We start from the raw sequence: 13,152 nt of genomic DNA, 5'->3' as shown, positions 1-13,152 counted from the left end.
TGTGTACCGATTTGAATTCATTGTTTTTAAAAAAAAAAAAAAAAAAAGTAGAATAGAAAGAATGAATGAGATCCGTGGGGGCGAGGGTAAAGCAAATGCGTGGCGAGCGGAGCGGGCGCATTTTGAGATGGAATCCAAAATGGGCACTCAAAATAATAATCCTCTACAGGTGTCGCACCGTATAACAACCGTGGTCCCTTCTCCGTTTTGTAGCATTTAGTTTCAATTTTTATTTAAAAAAAAAAAACATTGAAAATTGGAAGAGAATTGGATTCACCTCTCTTCTCTCTCTCTCTCTATCGTATTTAAAAAATTGATAGTAAATAAAGAAAAAAGAGAAAGCGTGGGGTAAGATTCCTGCCACACGAACAATAAATAAATAAATAAATAATTTATATATATATATATAGCTCAAATTCAAAATTCAAATGCCCCGAAGTTGAATCAAATTAATAGCTATGAATATGCAACCATGCTCCTAACTTCACTTTCACGTGCCTCGAACCGTAAATTTAGACTTTTCGAGAGATGAGAGACATAAACTACATATTCTAATACTTCTAATGAATCATAACATTATAGTTTATCGTAGGTTAGTTTGAGATAGAGCTAACCCTTATCTTGTTCAGCCACCTAATTAGCAAACTGCTAACCTAGTCAAGGTCGATGCCTAAATCCTTCTCTCCCCTAGGCTCGTAGCTTGGGCTTAGAATTTATCGGACTTATTGATTACAATTTATTTTCTGAAAAAAGAAAAAAATGTCTCCATTTTAACAATAATAAATTACGTTGTCTAATGAAAAATATTAAGTAATCAAACTCTTTTTGTTTTATTTTTGAAGGGAATAACTTTGTTTAATTATTTTTCTGTAATTTAAAAAATAACTATTGCAATATACCTAGAAACCACAATGACATTAAAAAAACAAAATAAACAAACTAAACTATTGTTTTATTTAAAAAAGAATAACAGTAGGTATTTTTGCTCACTTATTGTCCACTCAATTTAATAATAGGACAGAGAAGCTTTATTCCCCATATTTTCCATCCAATAGGCGTGACTAAGCATAAGATATTTTAATTAAATTCCATAAATCAAATTAACCTCCTATTTTTATTTAATTAAATTATATAAATATAGTTTCAGTAATATCCTTTAATTAAAAAAAAAAACCTTAGCCGTTTAAAATATTTTAAAATTACGACATGTAATTTATGTGTTACATAGGTTTTATAGAGTTATCGTATGTTTTTTATATGCATTTTATGTTTGTGTATTATTTAAAATTATTTTGCTACCTGGGGGCTACGTTTCATAAATAGAGGGTAAAATTAAGCGTATTTGCGAAATAATAAAATAATGGGTGTCAATAAATGACCTTCTGATTTGGTGATATTACCGAATCTGCCACGAGACTGTAGACCGTCAATGTGCGGAAAATTTGAATCTTTTCTTGACGTTTTCCACCTCTCTGTCTCTCTGTCTTTGTTTCTTTGTCCAATTTTTCTCAGCTCGGCCAATTGAATACCGCGCACTACCAAGTTCTGCTAACCCCACTCTCATCATTAGCGCGTATTCTTCACATTCCAAAACTGTTGCTATTTTTTTTTTTTTTTTTAACGTTATATATTAATTATTGAGTTTTGCATTTAAAAAAACCGTTGGTTTAATACCTGAATTATTAGAATCTGTCGTATTGGTTCTTATTTTCAGTAAAATAATTATGATATTCTAAAAAATATCATATTAATTTTTGCATTCCTACAATATAATTTATTTATTCATTTTCAAGTATTTTTATAAGTAAAAAACTATCCTATAAATTAATAAATATAAGACTGCATAAATTAAATAAATTTAATTTTAAAGTTTTTGTTATTAAAAAGTTTGCTTTACTAACATGAGTAGTATCTATCAATTATTTTATGTATCATATCTTTAAAACTATTTTCATTTATATATGAGGTCAATTAATTTAAGTATATATATTTTTATTCAAGTGTCACATTAATTTTTGTTGTTATTTTTATTAATTATTGAATTAATAAATAATACGACAAAAATATATATATTGATGTCTAACATGTTTCTTTTAAATTAAAAATGACAAGAGAGTTGTTTGGAAAGTTTAATGAAATCTGCACAAAGCCAAGATTTTAATACGTCTAAATATTGTGGAATAAAATAATATTTTTTTAAAAATCCAAACCAATATAAATTATAAAGCTTCTTTTTCTTAATAATAATAATAAAAAAAAAAAAACCCATAAAAGCGGTGTTATGAATTGGGACCCAAATGCTTGATATTATTAAGGTAGAAAGTTGACAATCATTAATTTATTGTATTTATTTTCAAAATAATTTGAAGTTTATTCATTTATAAAAAAAAATTATTTAGGCGGATGACCCTAACTTAGGTCTAATTTTAATAAAATACTCAGTCTTCCAGTTACGAAGGGGTAAGATTTCTGTTTATTTGCATTAAAATATAGCCTTTTCGGAGTAATTATGAATCAAGTATTAATTACTTAATTAATGATTATTATAATTGGTAACCCTCAAATTAAAAACTAATTAATGCTTGTCGACCACTGTTATAAGTAACGATGGAAGTTATGGACATCTCTAGAATTTCATTATTTATAAATATGATTTTTAATAGTTTGTTTTTCAGTATTAAAAAAATAAAAAATAAAAATAAGGGGAAAAGGGGCGTGGAAAGAAGGCGCGTTGTTGATGATGAATATGAATGATTGAAATTTGAAGGTAAGGCAGTAAAAAGAAAGTCCCCTCCAAAACGTTTCTTACCAAACCATGAACCAGACGGCGAAGGCAGAGGCGGAGGCAGAGGCAGAGGCGGAGACAGTAAGAAATAAGAACATCACTTTCTCTCTCATCTACCCCACTCACCACGCCTCTGCTTCTTTCTCAACACCTTCCTTCCCCTTTTTCTCTCTCTAACTCTCTGTGAAACCTCTTCACTGATCACAACCCTTCAATGGAATCCTCTTCAGTTTTACAAGAAAACCCATGTCCTTCTTCTTCTTCTCTCCTTCCTTCTCCAAGTAGCCGCATGACTCACAGTACTACCAGCAGTAGCAGCACCAGCTATGGACTCCAACAACTCATGCCTCCACCGCATCACTTGCACTCGCCCAAACCCATCACTCGATCCGAATCTGTTAACCCTTACCCCACTACCTTTGTTCAAGCTGATACCTCTTCTTTCAAGCAAGTAGTTCAAATGCTCACTGGATCCCCTGAAACCGCCAAGCAAGCCTCTGTTAACCCTGCTGCTGCGCCTTCCAACTCTGATTCTGTGTCCAAAACGCACATTCCGCCTATTAAATCTTTACCCAAAAGGCAGCAATCTGGATTCAAGCTCTACGAGCGTAGGAACTCTATGAATAAACTTAAAATTAACCCGGTGTTTCCCGTTTTCGGTTCCACTACTCATTCGGGGTTTTCTCCGAGGAAACCTGAAATTCTTTCTCCGAGTATTCTGGACTTTCCGGCGCTCGCTCTCAGTCCTGTCACGCCGCTGATTCCCGACCCGTTTGATCGATCTGGGTTGGCGAATTGTAGCTACTTGAAGAATGGGAATGCTAAGTTGGATGCAGAGGCGGAAGAGAAAGCGATTAAAGAAAAGGGGTTTTACTTGCATCCATCGCCGACCACCACTCCTCGTGACTACGAGCCTCGGCTGTTGCCACTGTTCCCAATGACATCTCCTAGAGTGCCAGGTTCATCATCCATTTCATGAATTGCTCTTTTCTTTTCCTCTAAGGATTTTGGGATTTTCAATTTTATATGTTGCTGCTGGGTGATGGCATTTGATGATAATCAAAAGGAGGTGAGAGTGGTAAGGCTTGTAATGATATATTTCAAGAGAGTGATAGATTGTTGCTTCAATTACAAAATTTGATGTTCTGTATCCTTTCTTATGAAAAAAGGAATAAAACTTAGCCCCATTTTCTCCCTTGTTTGTTCCCAGAAGAAAAAACTTAGCCCCAAATTCAATCATGTTTCCCCCTTCCTTAAGATTAAGGTTCTATCGGATTCTTTTTCCTTCAAACCGACGACAGTTTACAAACAACTTTAGGGATGAGCTATAATCCCTTTCCATATCTGAAAATTTGTTTAGCCGATCGGTTATGATTACCATTATTACTCCTCGTCATGTAGTCAACACTCACCACTGAATAAACGCAATATAAATACGAAGACTATGATTTTGGCATTGGCAAAGCAATTAGTGTGGTGCAGGTGAATGAGGAAAAAGGAAGGGTGGTGTGGGGGAGGGTTATGAAAAGCGGCCTCGACCCTGCTCTAACTTTCAACGATAGGAGTAAAAGCTGGGCGTGGAATCTTGACCTTTTGTTACCTTTTGTGTTGTATCTTGTAAGCTTTTGTCATTGGTAACTTTCTTTTTGCTCTCTTTTTTCCTCTGTGCTCCATATTCCATGTTTGAGGCCTGAAGTAACTTGTGATCATTTATCCTGATAGGATTAGAAAATTGATTCTGGAAGAAGATTTAGGTGAGATGGAAGTGAATCTGGTCAACACTTTTTGTTGAACAATAGCAATCTTATCATCCATCTTAGTTTAGGGCAGCTTTCAAAGTAGGAAGGAAGCATCCATGATGAGTTATTCTCTAGAACAGGACATTACAACTATTATAAAACGAGGAGTTTCCCTGTCAGAAAAGGTACTCAAATGGGGACGTTGAAGCTGGAACAATAAATAGGGCTGTGTTTAGTGATGACCTGAGTAGAGTTTGCAGGCATGGTAGGGATATTTTGTTCTTAACCCTTATGGTGGCCTACTTGGTTGACACTGAACAATCCGCCGAAACAAGCTCAAAGTAAATGGGGACACGGGAGGGAAAGGAAGTGGGAGTTGTGATGAAGAAAGAGAAAGGGAGGCGGAAAGCCAGAAAACATGGTGCTCTTTTTCAGTGATGTTTGTTTGTTTGTTTGTTTGTTTGGCTGATTGTTTTTATATGGATAGTATAGTGTGGTGTTTCTTGTTGTGGGTTTGCTTTTTGGTATACTTTTTGACACACTCCTATATGTTGGTGGGTGTCATTAATTGCAATCTTGAAACTTTTCTCTAACTGCTATCACTCCCTGCCTCTTAAAACGACCCTACTCCCTACCCTTGTCAAGAAGGGTCAACTTCTTTACTTCAACATCTCCCTCATGTCTTTTTGCCTTTAGAATCTACCAAAATGGTCTTATATCGATGAAGATGTTAGTTCGAAACAGGTTCACCCACAAAAACCTTGTGACAACTTCTCCTTCCTCTAAATGATAAGGTTCAATGGACTTCTCACGACGTCCCAAGCAGCAAACCGCTCACGTCGTTGCAATTCGAACGCTTCACCATTCATGGACGGTGTGTACAAAAGAGAAAAGTGGGGGAATGGTGGTGGTGGGGATGGTGAAGTGAAGTAAAGTAAGAGAGGGGGATGATGATTGATGTGTTGTTGTTGAAAAGGAATGGAATACGCAATGGATGGGGAATTGATGATATAAAGGCATTCATTCTCCCTCTCAAAGGCTTTGAGCGTTGGCATAGATTCCCACTAACAATGTCCCACCCAACCAAACGCATCTTTTTTGAATTTCTGCTCTTTATTTATTGCCAACCACATCATAATCCCCTTTCCTCTTATTACCAGTTTATGCTCAAATATCTGCTTACACCATCCTTTCTATCTCTCTCCTGTTCTTGTTTCTTCTGTTTAATCTGCATTCCCCGTTTTTAGGGCATTGTATATTGGAGAATTCTAATTTCCCAGTAAATTAATTGAATAATTATGTAAATATTGCAGGGTTTATGATTCCCAAGATAATTAAAGTAACGTAATATGCAATCTTAGAATAGTAGTGAGAGTGTGGAAATGGTGTTTAAATCTCATACAGGCTAGCATCATCATAAAGTTTGAAATGAAAATACCTCATCTTCGTCATTAATGCATTCACGGACGAAGCCAGGTGTGTCGGAGGAGGCGTGGCACAGTCGGCATGAGAGAGATCCCAAATGCCGGCGGTCGTTGGAGGACGACGAATGCGCAGGGGCAGGCGCAGCCATGTGCAGAAGGAATAGAAGCTTCATTTCTATTGCAGAGGAAAGGAGAGCATTAACTGTGAATTTAATTGGAGGGTGGACCACTGGGTCGCTGGGCCTGATCACAACAAATTGGGCCTGTTTTGAGGCCCAAAAACACAGAACGTGACCAGAAATAGAGAATTAAATTGGGAATGGATGAAGTCTATATACATACATGAATGATTTTCAAAGGTAATTTTAATAAATGGTCGAAATTGTTCACTTAACGCAGTTTAGGAACTCAATTGATATCATAATAAGTCTAATATCAAGTATCATAGTTCTAAATTGATGTCATTAATATAATTTTTTTTTTCTTAAGATACTACATGACCAGCTAGCCCATTTAGTTCAACAAAATGTAAGTTGGGTTGGGCCGGAAACAAAGAGCCCAAACTCGGTTTTTGCCCATTCCCAAATCCAAAGAATTTGAGTCTAAAACTAATCTAAGCCCAAGCCCAATAAGACCTAAAACTTACACGTCTGGAAATGGGTTGAGTTTTTGGAAAATTAAAAATTTAATCCAAATTGTGAGTTGTCATTTTTTTAAATGGGTCAACTCGGTTAACTTAAAAGAGTCGATTAAGAATATATAACGAATGTTTTGTGACTTATAAATATTTAATATTTAAATTTTATAAAAATTTGATTATTAATATAATATATAGGGCAGATAAATATATATTTTTTTTTAATAATTAAAGAATAAAAAACCAGATATGAATTGGTTGTGAACTTTATTTGGTTGTTCGGGTCACCCATTCAACCGAGCATCGAACCCATATACATTCTTCTAAAATTTCATTGGATCAAAAGATGAAACTCAACCATTGATTTCTCTCAGAATCTATTAGTGGGAAATAAATCCACGAGAAAGTGCTAGAATAAGCTGAAACCAGAAAAATGAGAATAATAAATGAGAAGAGAATCCCATTCACGATCTGTGGACCCTTCTCACTCTACGGCTATAGATGTAGCCTCCATCATCTCCATCATCACCTGGGCCCCATTCTCCCGTTACAGCTACTGATCTTTGAGAGTGTCGTTTGTTTCAATCCAACGGCTATAGATGTAGAGCTCACCATAAACACTCCACCACAGAGTACACAATCAATACCCAGTGATGATTGTACCTAATAACCACCACGTAGACCACCTAGGCATCAATTAGGCGTTTTTACTCTCTTGGGATTTTTTCCCTTCATTTTCCATTTTCTCTCTCTTCTACGTGTTGAGTTTTTTTTTAAGATTTAATTCATGAAAAAACTTAAATTTATTGTTGAATAGTAAAAAGTAGTACTTTGACTGTGTTTATTGTGCATTTGATTCAGAGCATTTAAAGATACGGAATTTCCCTTCAAACTCCACCACCGCAGAAGCCATGTTAGGCTGTTTGCCAATTCCCATAATGGATTTCATATCAGATTTCTAAGTTTTGAGAATGCCCAGATGATCCTCCCTGCATTTGATACAAACCCCATTAAAGAGGACACAACTTTGTCCAAAATCAGCATAATTTAGCTTTGTTTTGAGCTCCAAAACAAATCCTACTTCATTTGGCTTGGTTTACAAGAGTGTTTGGCCACTGCCACTTATTCTTCATTTCCTTTATGAACTTTTCTATGAACAACAAAAATATAATCCCAATCCCACTTGATATCTAAAATTTTGTTTTTGATTTTGTTTTTCATGGTCACCCTTTTGCTTTCTCTCTTCTTTTCTTATTATTTTGCTTTCACCCTTTGCTTTCTACGCTTCTTACGTACCTATAGCTTTCTGTTCTCCGTCTCTGTCTATCCTCCAAGTGTGCACTTTTGGGTGGATAATTTGTTTTGGTCTCTGCTTCAAATATATTTGCTCTGATTCTTTTAATGGCGATGGAGGTTTGTCAAAGCTTTTGATGCCTACTTCTTGCTTCTCTCCTCAGGTGCCCTTTCCTCTTCACTATCTCTATTTTTTTCCCCTAATTTCTACTATCCCTTTTTACTTTTCTCTCTTTTGCTTCACTTCATGTGGGGTTCCTCCAAATCTTTCTTTTCTGGTGTCTGATGCACTCATCTTCTTGTTCTTCAAAGTTGGTGTTCGATTTTAGGGAACACCCTTTAAACCAATCACACCCAATAGCCATGGATTGTGAAACTTGTAAGCCTGCGTGCTTGGTTTACTGATTTTACTCTTCAAACAGTTCAATTCTTCACCTGGGCTTCAATTTTGGCTCCTCTCAAGTTATTTTCTCGTGCTAATTTTGGGATGTTTCTTCATTTTGTTCCCAAATTTCTCTTTGCAGCACTTCACCATTGATTTTCCTTTGTTCTTTTTGGCTCTACCCCTTGTTGAAATGATGTCTTTTAACATCAGATTTTGGAGTTTTTCTCGTTGAAGATCACTTATTTGATTATTTGTTTAGATGTTAGTATCTAATTAAATCTAGATTTAATTTAGTTGATTTGATTTAATTTTTTTTTTTTTCCTCCAGATTTTTAGGAATATCTTTTTATATTCTTATATACAGAGCCTTCTGGCTTTCATAATACAATCTTCTCATCAACCATTCAATCACTCAATCATCTGTGTACCTTTAACTAAGCTGCTCAATTTTAACCATGACTACCACTACAAATCAAAACAGAAAGGAGAAATTGCTTAACCAGGTAATTTGGTGCATAAGTTCTTCTATATTGTTTCTTATGCAAATTATCACTCTTTCAAGAATATGAGTGTTCATTTCAGGTTGTAACCTTGGAAAAGCAGTTGACATCATCAATCCTTTCAAAAGGGACATCGCATTCAGATGTCAAAGATCTATACCACAAAGTTTGTTCAATTTACGAGAGAATTTTCATGAGTGAACACGAACAACTAGAGCTTCAAGATGTGGAATATTCTCTGTGGAAGCTTCATTACAAGCTCATCGACGAGTTTCGAAAAAGGATAAAGAGAAGCTCTGCAAATGCAGAGAGCCCAAAGTTGGGGACAACACAAAGTTCTAACAATCATGTTGCAGAATTTAGATTGTTTCTATTGGAAGCAACAAAATTCTACCAAAAACTGATATTGAAAATCAGAGAATATTGTGGGGTTCCAATAGAAGGCTTGTTGTATAAAGCATTTGATGTCTCGAAAGGTATCGATCCGAAGAACAAGAAAAAGACATGTCAATTCTTGTGTCACCGTCTTTTGGTTTGCCTTGGGGATCTTGCTAGGTACATGGAACAACATGAAAAACCAGATGTTCATTCCCACAAGTGGTTAGCTGCTGCTACTCATTATTTGGAAGCAACAATGGTTTGGCATGATAGTGGAAACCCCCATAATCAGGTAATCTTATAATCTCATGACCTTTCCAACCATGATATCAGATACTATTACTTGTTTTACTCATTTGTTCATGTTTCTTTCCAGTTGGCTGTATTGGCAACATATGTTAACGATCAGTTTCTTGCTATGTATCATTGTGTGAGAAGTTCTGCAGCCAAAGAACCGTTTCCTGATGCTTGGGATAACCTTATTTTACTATTTGAAAGAGTAAGTAATACTCATTTTGTACTCCATTTTACCTTTTGGGTCTTATCCTCTAGGCCTTCTATACATGTTTAACTAAGTGACCCAACAGAATAGGTCATCTCTTCTGCCTTCCCTCTCTAAGGATGGCCAGTTCGATTTCCTAAGACCATCCGAGAAGTGCTGTTTCGAGATGAAATCAAAAGACGATCACGAATCTCTAGAGACACACTTTTTTCCTCTGCTCATCAGAACATTGGGTTTCTTTTTCATAAAATCCAGGTACGTTAGTCGCTCGAACTTTCGGTACGGATTTCACTGTTACATTTTTAGGGGATTTGTCTTATGAACTCTTGTTTCATGCTTTACAGTTTGGAGGAATTTATAAGTACATTTTCATCCATGATGAGATGGCTGGATGAACTCTTGTCTTTAGATGATTCTGAGTTAAATGTTTCATTAGAGTCCTATAAGCTTTTGGATTCAGTGAGAACAGGTCCTTTCCGAGCCATCCAAATAGCTTCTGTGTTCATCTTCATGGTACAGAATCTTTTTAGCAAATTTGATATGAATGATGAGCACCAACTTGAGCTGACTCACTTGGCTTTGGTTGCTACCTTTATTGTCATGGGACGTCTAGTTGAGAGATGTTTGAAGGCGAGCCAATTGAATTCGTGCACTCTTTTACCCGCTGTGCTCGTCTTCGTCGAGTGGTTACCGAACGTTCTTGATGAAGTAGTAAGATATGGTTATGGTGAAAAAAGTAGAAGCTCCATGGCTTACTTTTTTGGTGTTTATGTGAAGCTTTTAGAGAGACTGAGTATTAATACAACTGAGGCAGAGTGTTCTCTCGATGTCCCTCTGTGGGAAGACTATGAGTTAAGAGGCTTCACACCTTTAGCCTTTGCACACGAACCATTGGATTTCTCATCCCACTGGGAACACATGAACAACTTTGAATTGGGAGCAAAACACCGTGCTTACCGCATAATTGTTGTTGCCACCAAAGTGTGCAATATGGCTAATGATTCTCCAAACTGGATAATTTATGATAGGACGTGGAAGGTCTTTTACACAGGAGAACAAGATGAACTGGAAGAGCCAACTCAGGATGTCTGTGAGAAAGATACTCTTCAATCTTTCCCTGTTGAAGATGAAGAAGTCATTCTTTTCGATCCGCTCATGAGGTATAATTCTGCACCAATCTCGATCGTAGGGAGCGACGAAGTTTCACCGAAAAGCAACGAGGCTGAGACGATATCTTCTGATGAATGCTTGAGGCGTGCTACGTCGCTACTTATAGAACAGACACAGGGCCAGAGGGATCCCTTTACTTTTCATACAGATGCAGAAGTACATCAAATATCAGAAGCCTCCATATGTACAGGGCCCCCCTCACTTAGTGCCTGGGTGCTCAACAGGGGTTTTAGTATTAACACTGATAGAGAAAAAGGGACAAATGGTGGTTTGCAGCCCATTGATGAGTTAACTCCGGAGTTTATAAATGGTCGAACCGAGAATTGTGCTTCGAGTCCGAGCTGTGAATCTGGAAAATCGTATCGTTTTCCTCCTCCTCCTCCCCCCTATTCTGTCCCAGCACCATCAGCCCCTTGTTTACCTGATGATGCTGTTTGGTTTAATGGTACCAATGCTACAATCTGTGTTGGCCAAATCTGTAGGGACGTGGACCGAAATGATACTTTGTCAAATGAATATAGTCCCTTGATTACTGGTTTTACGAACATGTGTTCGTCCACGCATCGAATGAGTTCGTCTGAATGGCTTCGCCAATATAGGGAGAATCACAATTTGAATAGGGTGAGTAATCAAGTATTGGCAGTTCCCTGCAATGCCTCTAGAAATGATACTTCAAGGTATGACCATTTGTATCAAATAGGGAATCAGTTGGCTTCTAATCCAACAATCAATATGGAGAGTCCATTTTTCCATCCAGCATTCCCTTCAGCTTACGGCGCAAATGACAACCAAAAACACATGCTCGGCCACGGTTTTGTGTCGCCGCCGCCGCCGCTTCTGCTGCACCTAAAAGATAGAGAATGGAAGCTCCAGAAAGATGCTGCCTATATGGGGAATTGAGGATTTTGTTAGATTTTGATCATCATTCAACATTTGCTGTTTCCAGAAGCCAGAAACTGTCAAATGAAAGAGTTTGGTTTTGTATATAGGCGTATAGAAAGTTGGAAAGAATTTCACCCCTTTGCAGTGAGTTAGTTTCAAGTGAATTTGTATTTATATAATTATCTCACCTCAACATTGAACAAGATTGCTTCATGTCTGATGAGATATTGTATCCTTATTCTTCTGCATTTCATAGAACACACAGCTGAAGAATTCTCTGCCAAAATGTAAGGTTGGTATTGCATCAACCACCTTTGGGATTTGGGATGGTAATTGATGCGTTTATCCATTCAACTATACTCCAGATTCGTTCATAGTTCATAGATTATAAAATATGATATTTTGTTAATAGATCTTCTATAGCAGCATGTTCCTTTTCTACGTTGTTCTGTTTTCTTGAACTTCGTCAGCATGTTCGTGTTGCACAGTCATCCATAGCTCCTGGTTACTGGTCCACCTCGGCACACACTGGCCTCGAGTGCGACATAGACAATATGTCCTTGTAGTTTGCATGGGATCTCACAATTCATCCCCTTGGGATACTATTTGTAACAGCCCAAGTTAGCGCTAACAGATATTGTCCTCACACACTTCTTAAACCAATCCTATCATCAAAATCAAATTGGACAGCACCACAACTTGATGGGGGAGTTATGTGGAGTCATAAATATTGTTGAGGGCACGTCGAGGCTCCAAATGCACCAAAAACGCTTCCCCTTAGCATGCGCCCCGAACTCCCGAAGTCAATACCTTCCCTTCACATCCACGCAACCAAATAGCTTACCAAATACATACCCACATACTCGTTTTGTGAGGTAAAGCTAGAAAATAATGCAAGGGGCTGCAGCTGCGACCAATGAAGAAACCAAACCCACACTGATCCAACCAAACTGCCCTCGCTGCGACTCTTCCAACACCAAGTTCTGTTACTACAATAACTACAGCCTTTCACAGCCGCGTTACTTTTGCAAGTCTTGTCGAAGGTACTGGACTCATGGTGGCACTCTCCGTAACGTCCCCATTGGCGGCGGCTCTAGAAAACAAAAGCGCCCCAAAGCAATACCCTTTTCTTCCCCTTCTCCGGACACCCTCAATGCGCCGCCGTCTCTCGCCCTAGATGCTGGTGGACCTCTTTCCTATTCCGGTGCTGGGTATCACTCTACTCTCAATGAATCGTCTGTGGCTGTGGCTGTGGATGTGGATGTGGGGGCTTATAATACGATGTGGACTACCATCAATTCTTGCTCTGCAGGTAATTACGAAAATTTAAGCTTAGAAACTGAAAATGAATGCTGTAATTTGGTCCAAAATCATCATCATCATGATCATCTGCCTCCCTATGCCCGCCCCCTTTGATTTCTTGTTAGACTGCTTCAAAAAAAAAAAAAAAAAAAAAA

General features: G+C 37.4%; 3 protein-coding genes across 5 annotated transcripts; all 3 read left to right on the top strand.

Annotated features, from left to right (window-relative positions):
- Positions 1-2,763: 2,763 nt before the first annotated feature.
- Positions 2,764-3,982, top strand: LOC111434386 (VQ motif-containing protein 4-like). Its single transcript, XM_023071851.1, has one exon. It carries the CDS (start codon positions 3,000-3,002, stop codon positions 3,762-3,764), a length of 765 nt encoding a protein of 254 aa, XP_022927619.1. The 5' UTR covers positions 2,764-2,999; the 3' UTR covers positions 3,765-3,982.
- Positions 3,983-7,510: 3,528 nt separating this feature from the next.
- On the top strand, positions 7,511-12,115 carry LOC111434248 (protein SMG7L-like). Of its 3 annotated transcripts, none has more exons than XM_023071648.1 (6): positions 7,511-8,042; positions 8,628-8,766; positions 8,846-9,433; positions 9,518-9,640; positions 9,729-9,898; positions 9,988-12,115. In XM_023071648.1, the coding sequence occupies exons 2-6, from the start codon at positions 8,719-8,721 to the stop codon at positions 11,711-11,713; spliced, it is 2,655 nt and encodes an 884-aa protein (XP_022927416.1). In that variant the 5' UTR covers positions 7,511-8,042; positions 8,628-8,718; the 3' UTR covers positions 11,714-12,115. The 3 variants fall into 3 exon arrangements, with proteins under 3 accessions (XP_022927416.1, XP_022927418.1, XP_022927417.1); XM_023071650.1 differs by having other exon boundaries at positions 7,511-8,044; positions 8,679-8,766; XM_023071649.1 differs by lacking the exon at positions 7,511-8,042 and adding an exon at positions 8,054-8,257.
- Positions 12,116-12,586: 471 nt separating this feature from the next.
- Positions 12,587-13,111, top strand: LOC111434062 (dof zinc finger protein DOF5.3-like). Its single transcript, XM_023071354.1, has one exon. The coding sequence runs from the start codon at positions 12,587-12,589 to the stop codon at positions 13,109-13,111; it is 525 nt and encodes a 174-aa protein (XP_022927122.1).
- Positions 13,112-13,152: the final 41 nt, after the last annotated feature.

This window comes from Cucurbita moschata, unplaced genomic scaffold (genome assembly GCF_002738365.1).
Source record: "Cucurbita moschata cultivar Rifu unplaced genomic scaffold, Cmos_1.0 Cmo_Scf00044, whole genome shotgun sequence".
Lineage (NCBI taxonomy): Eukaryota > Viridiplantae > Streptophyta > Magnoliopsida > Cucurbitales > Cucurbitaceae > Cucurbita > Cucurbita moschata.
Note: the sequence above shows the minus strand (reverse complement) of the source record. Positions and strands in the feature narration are given on the sequence as shown.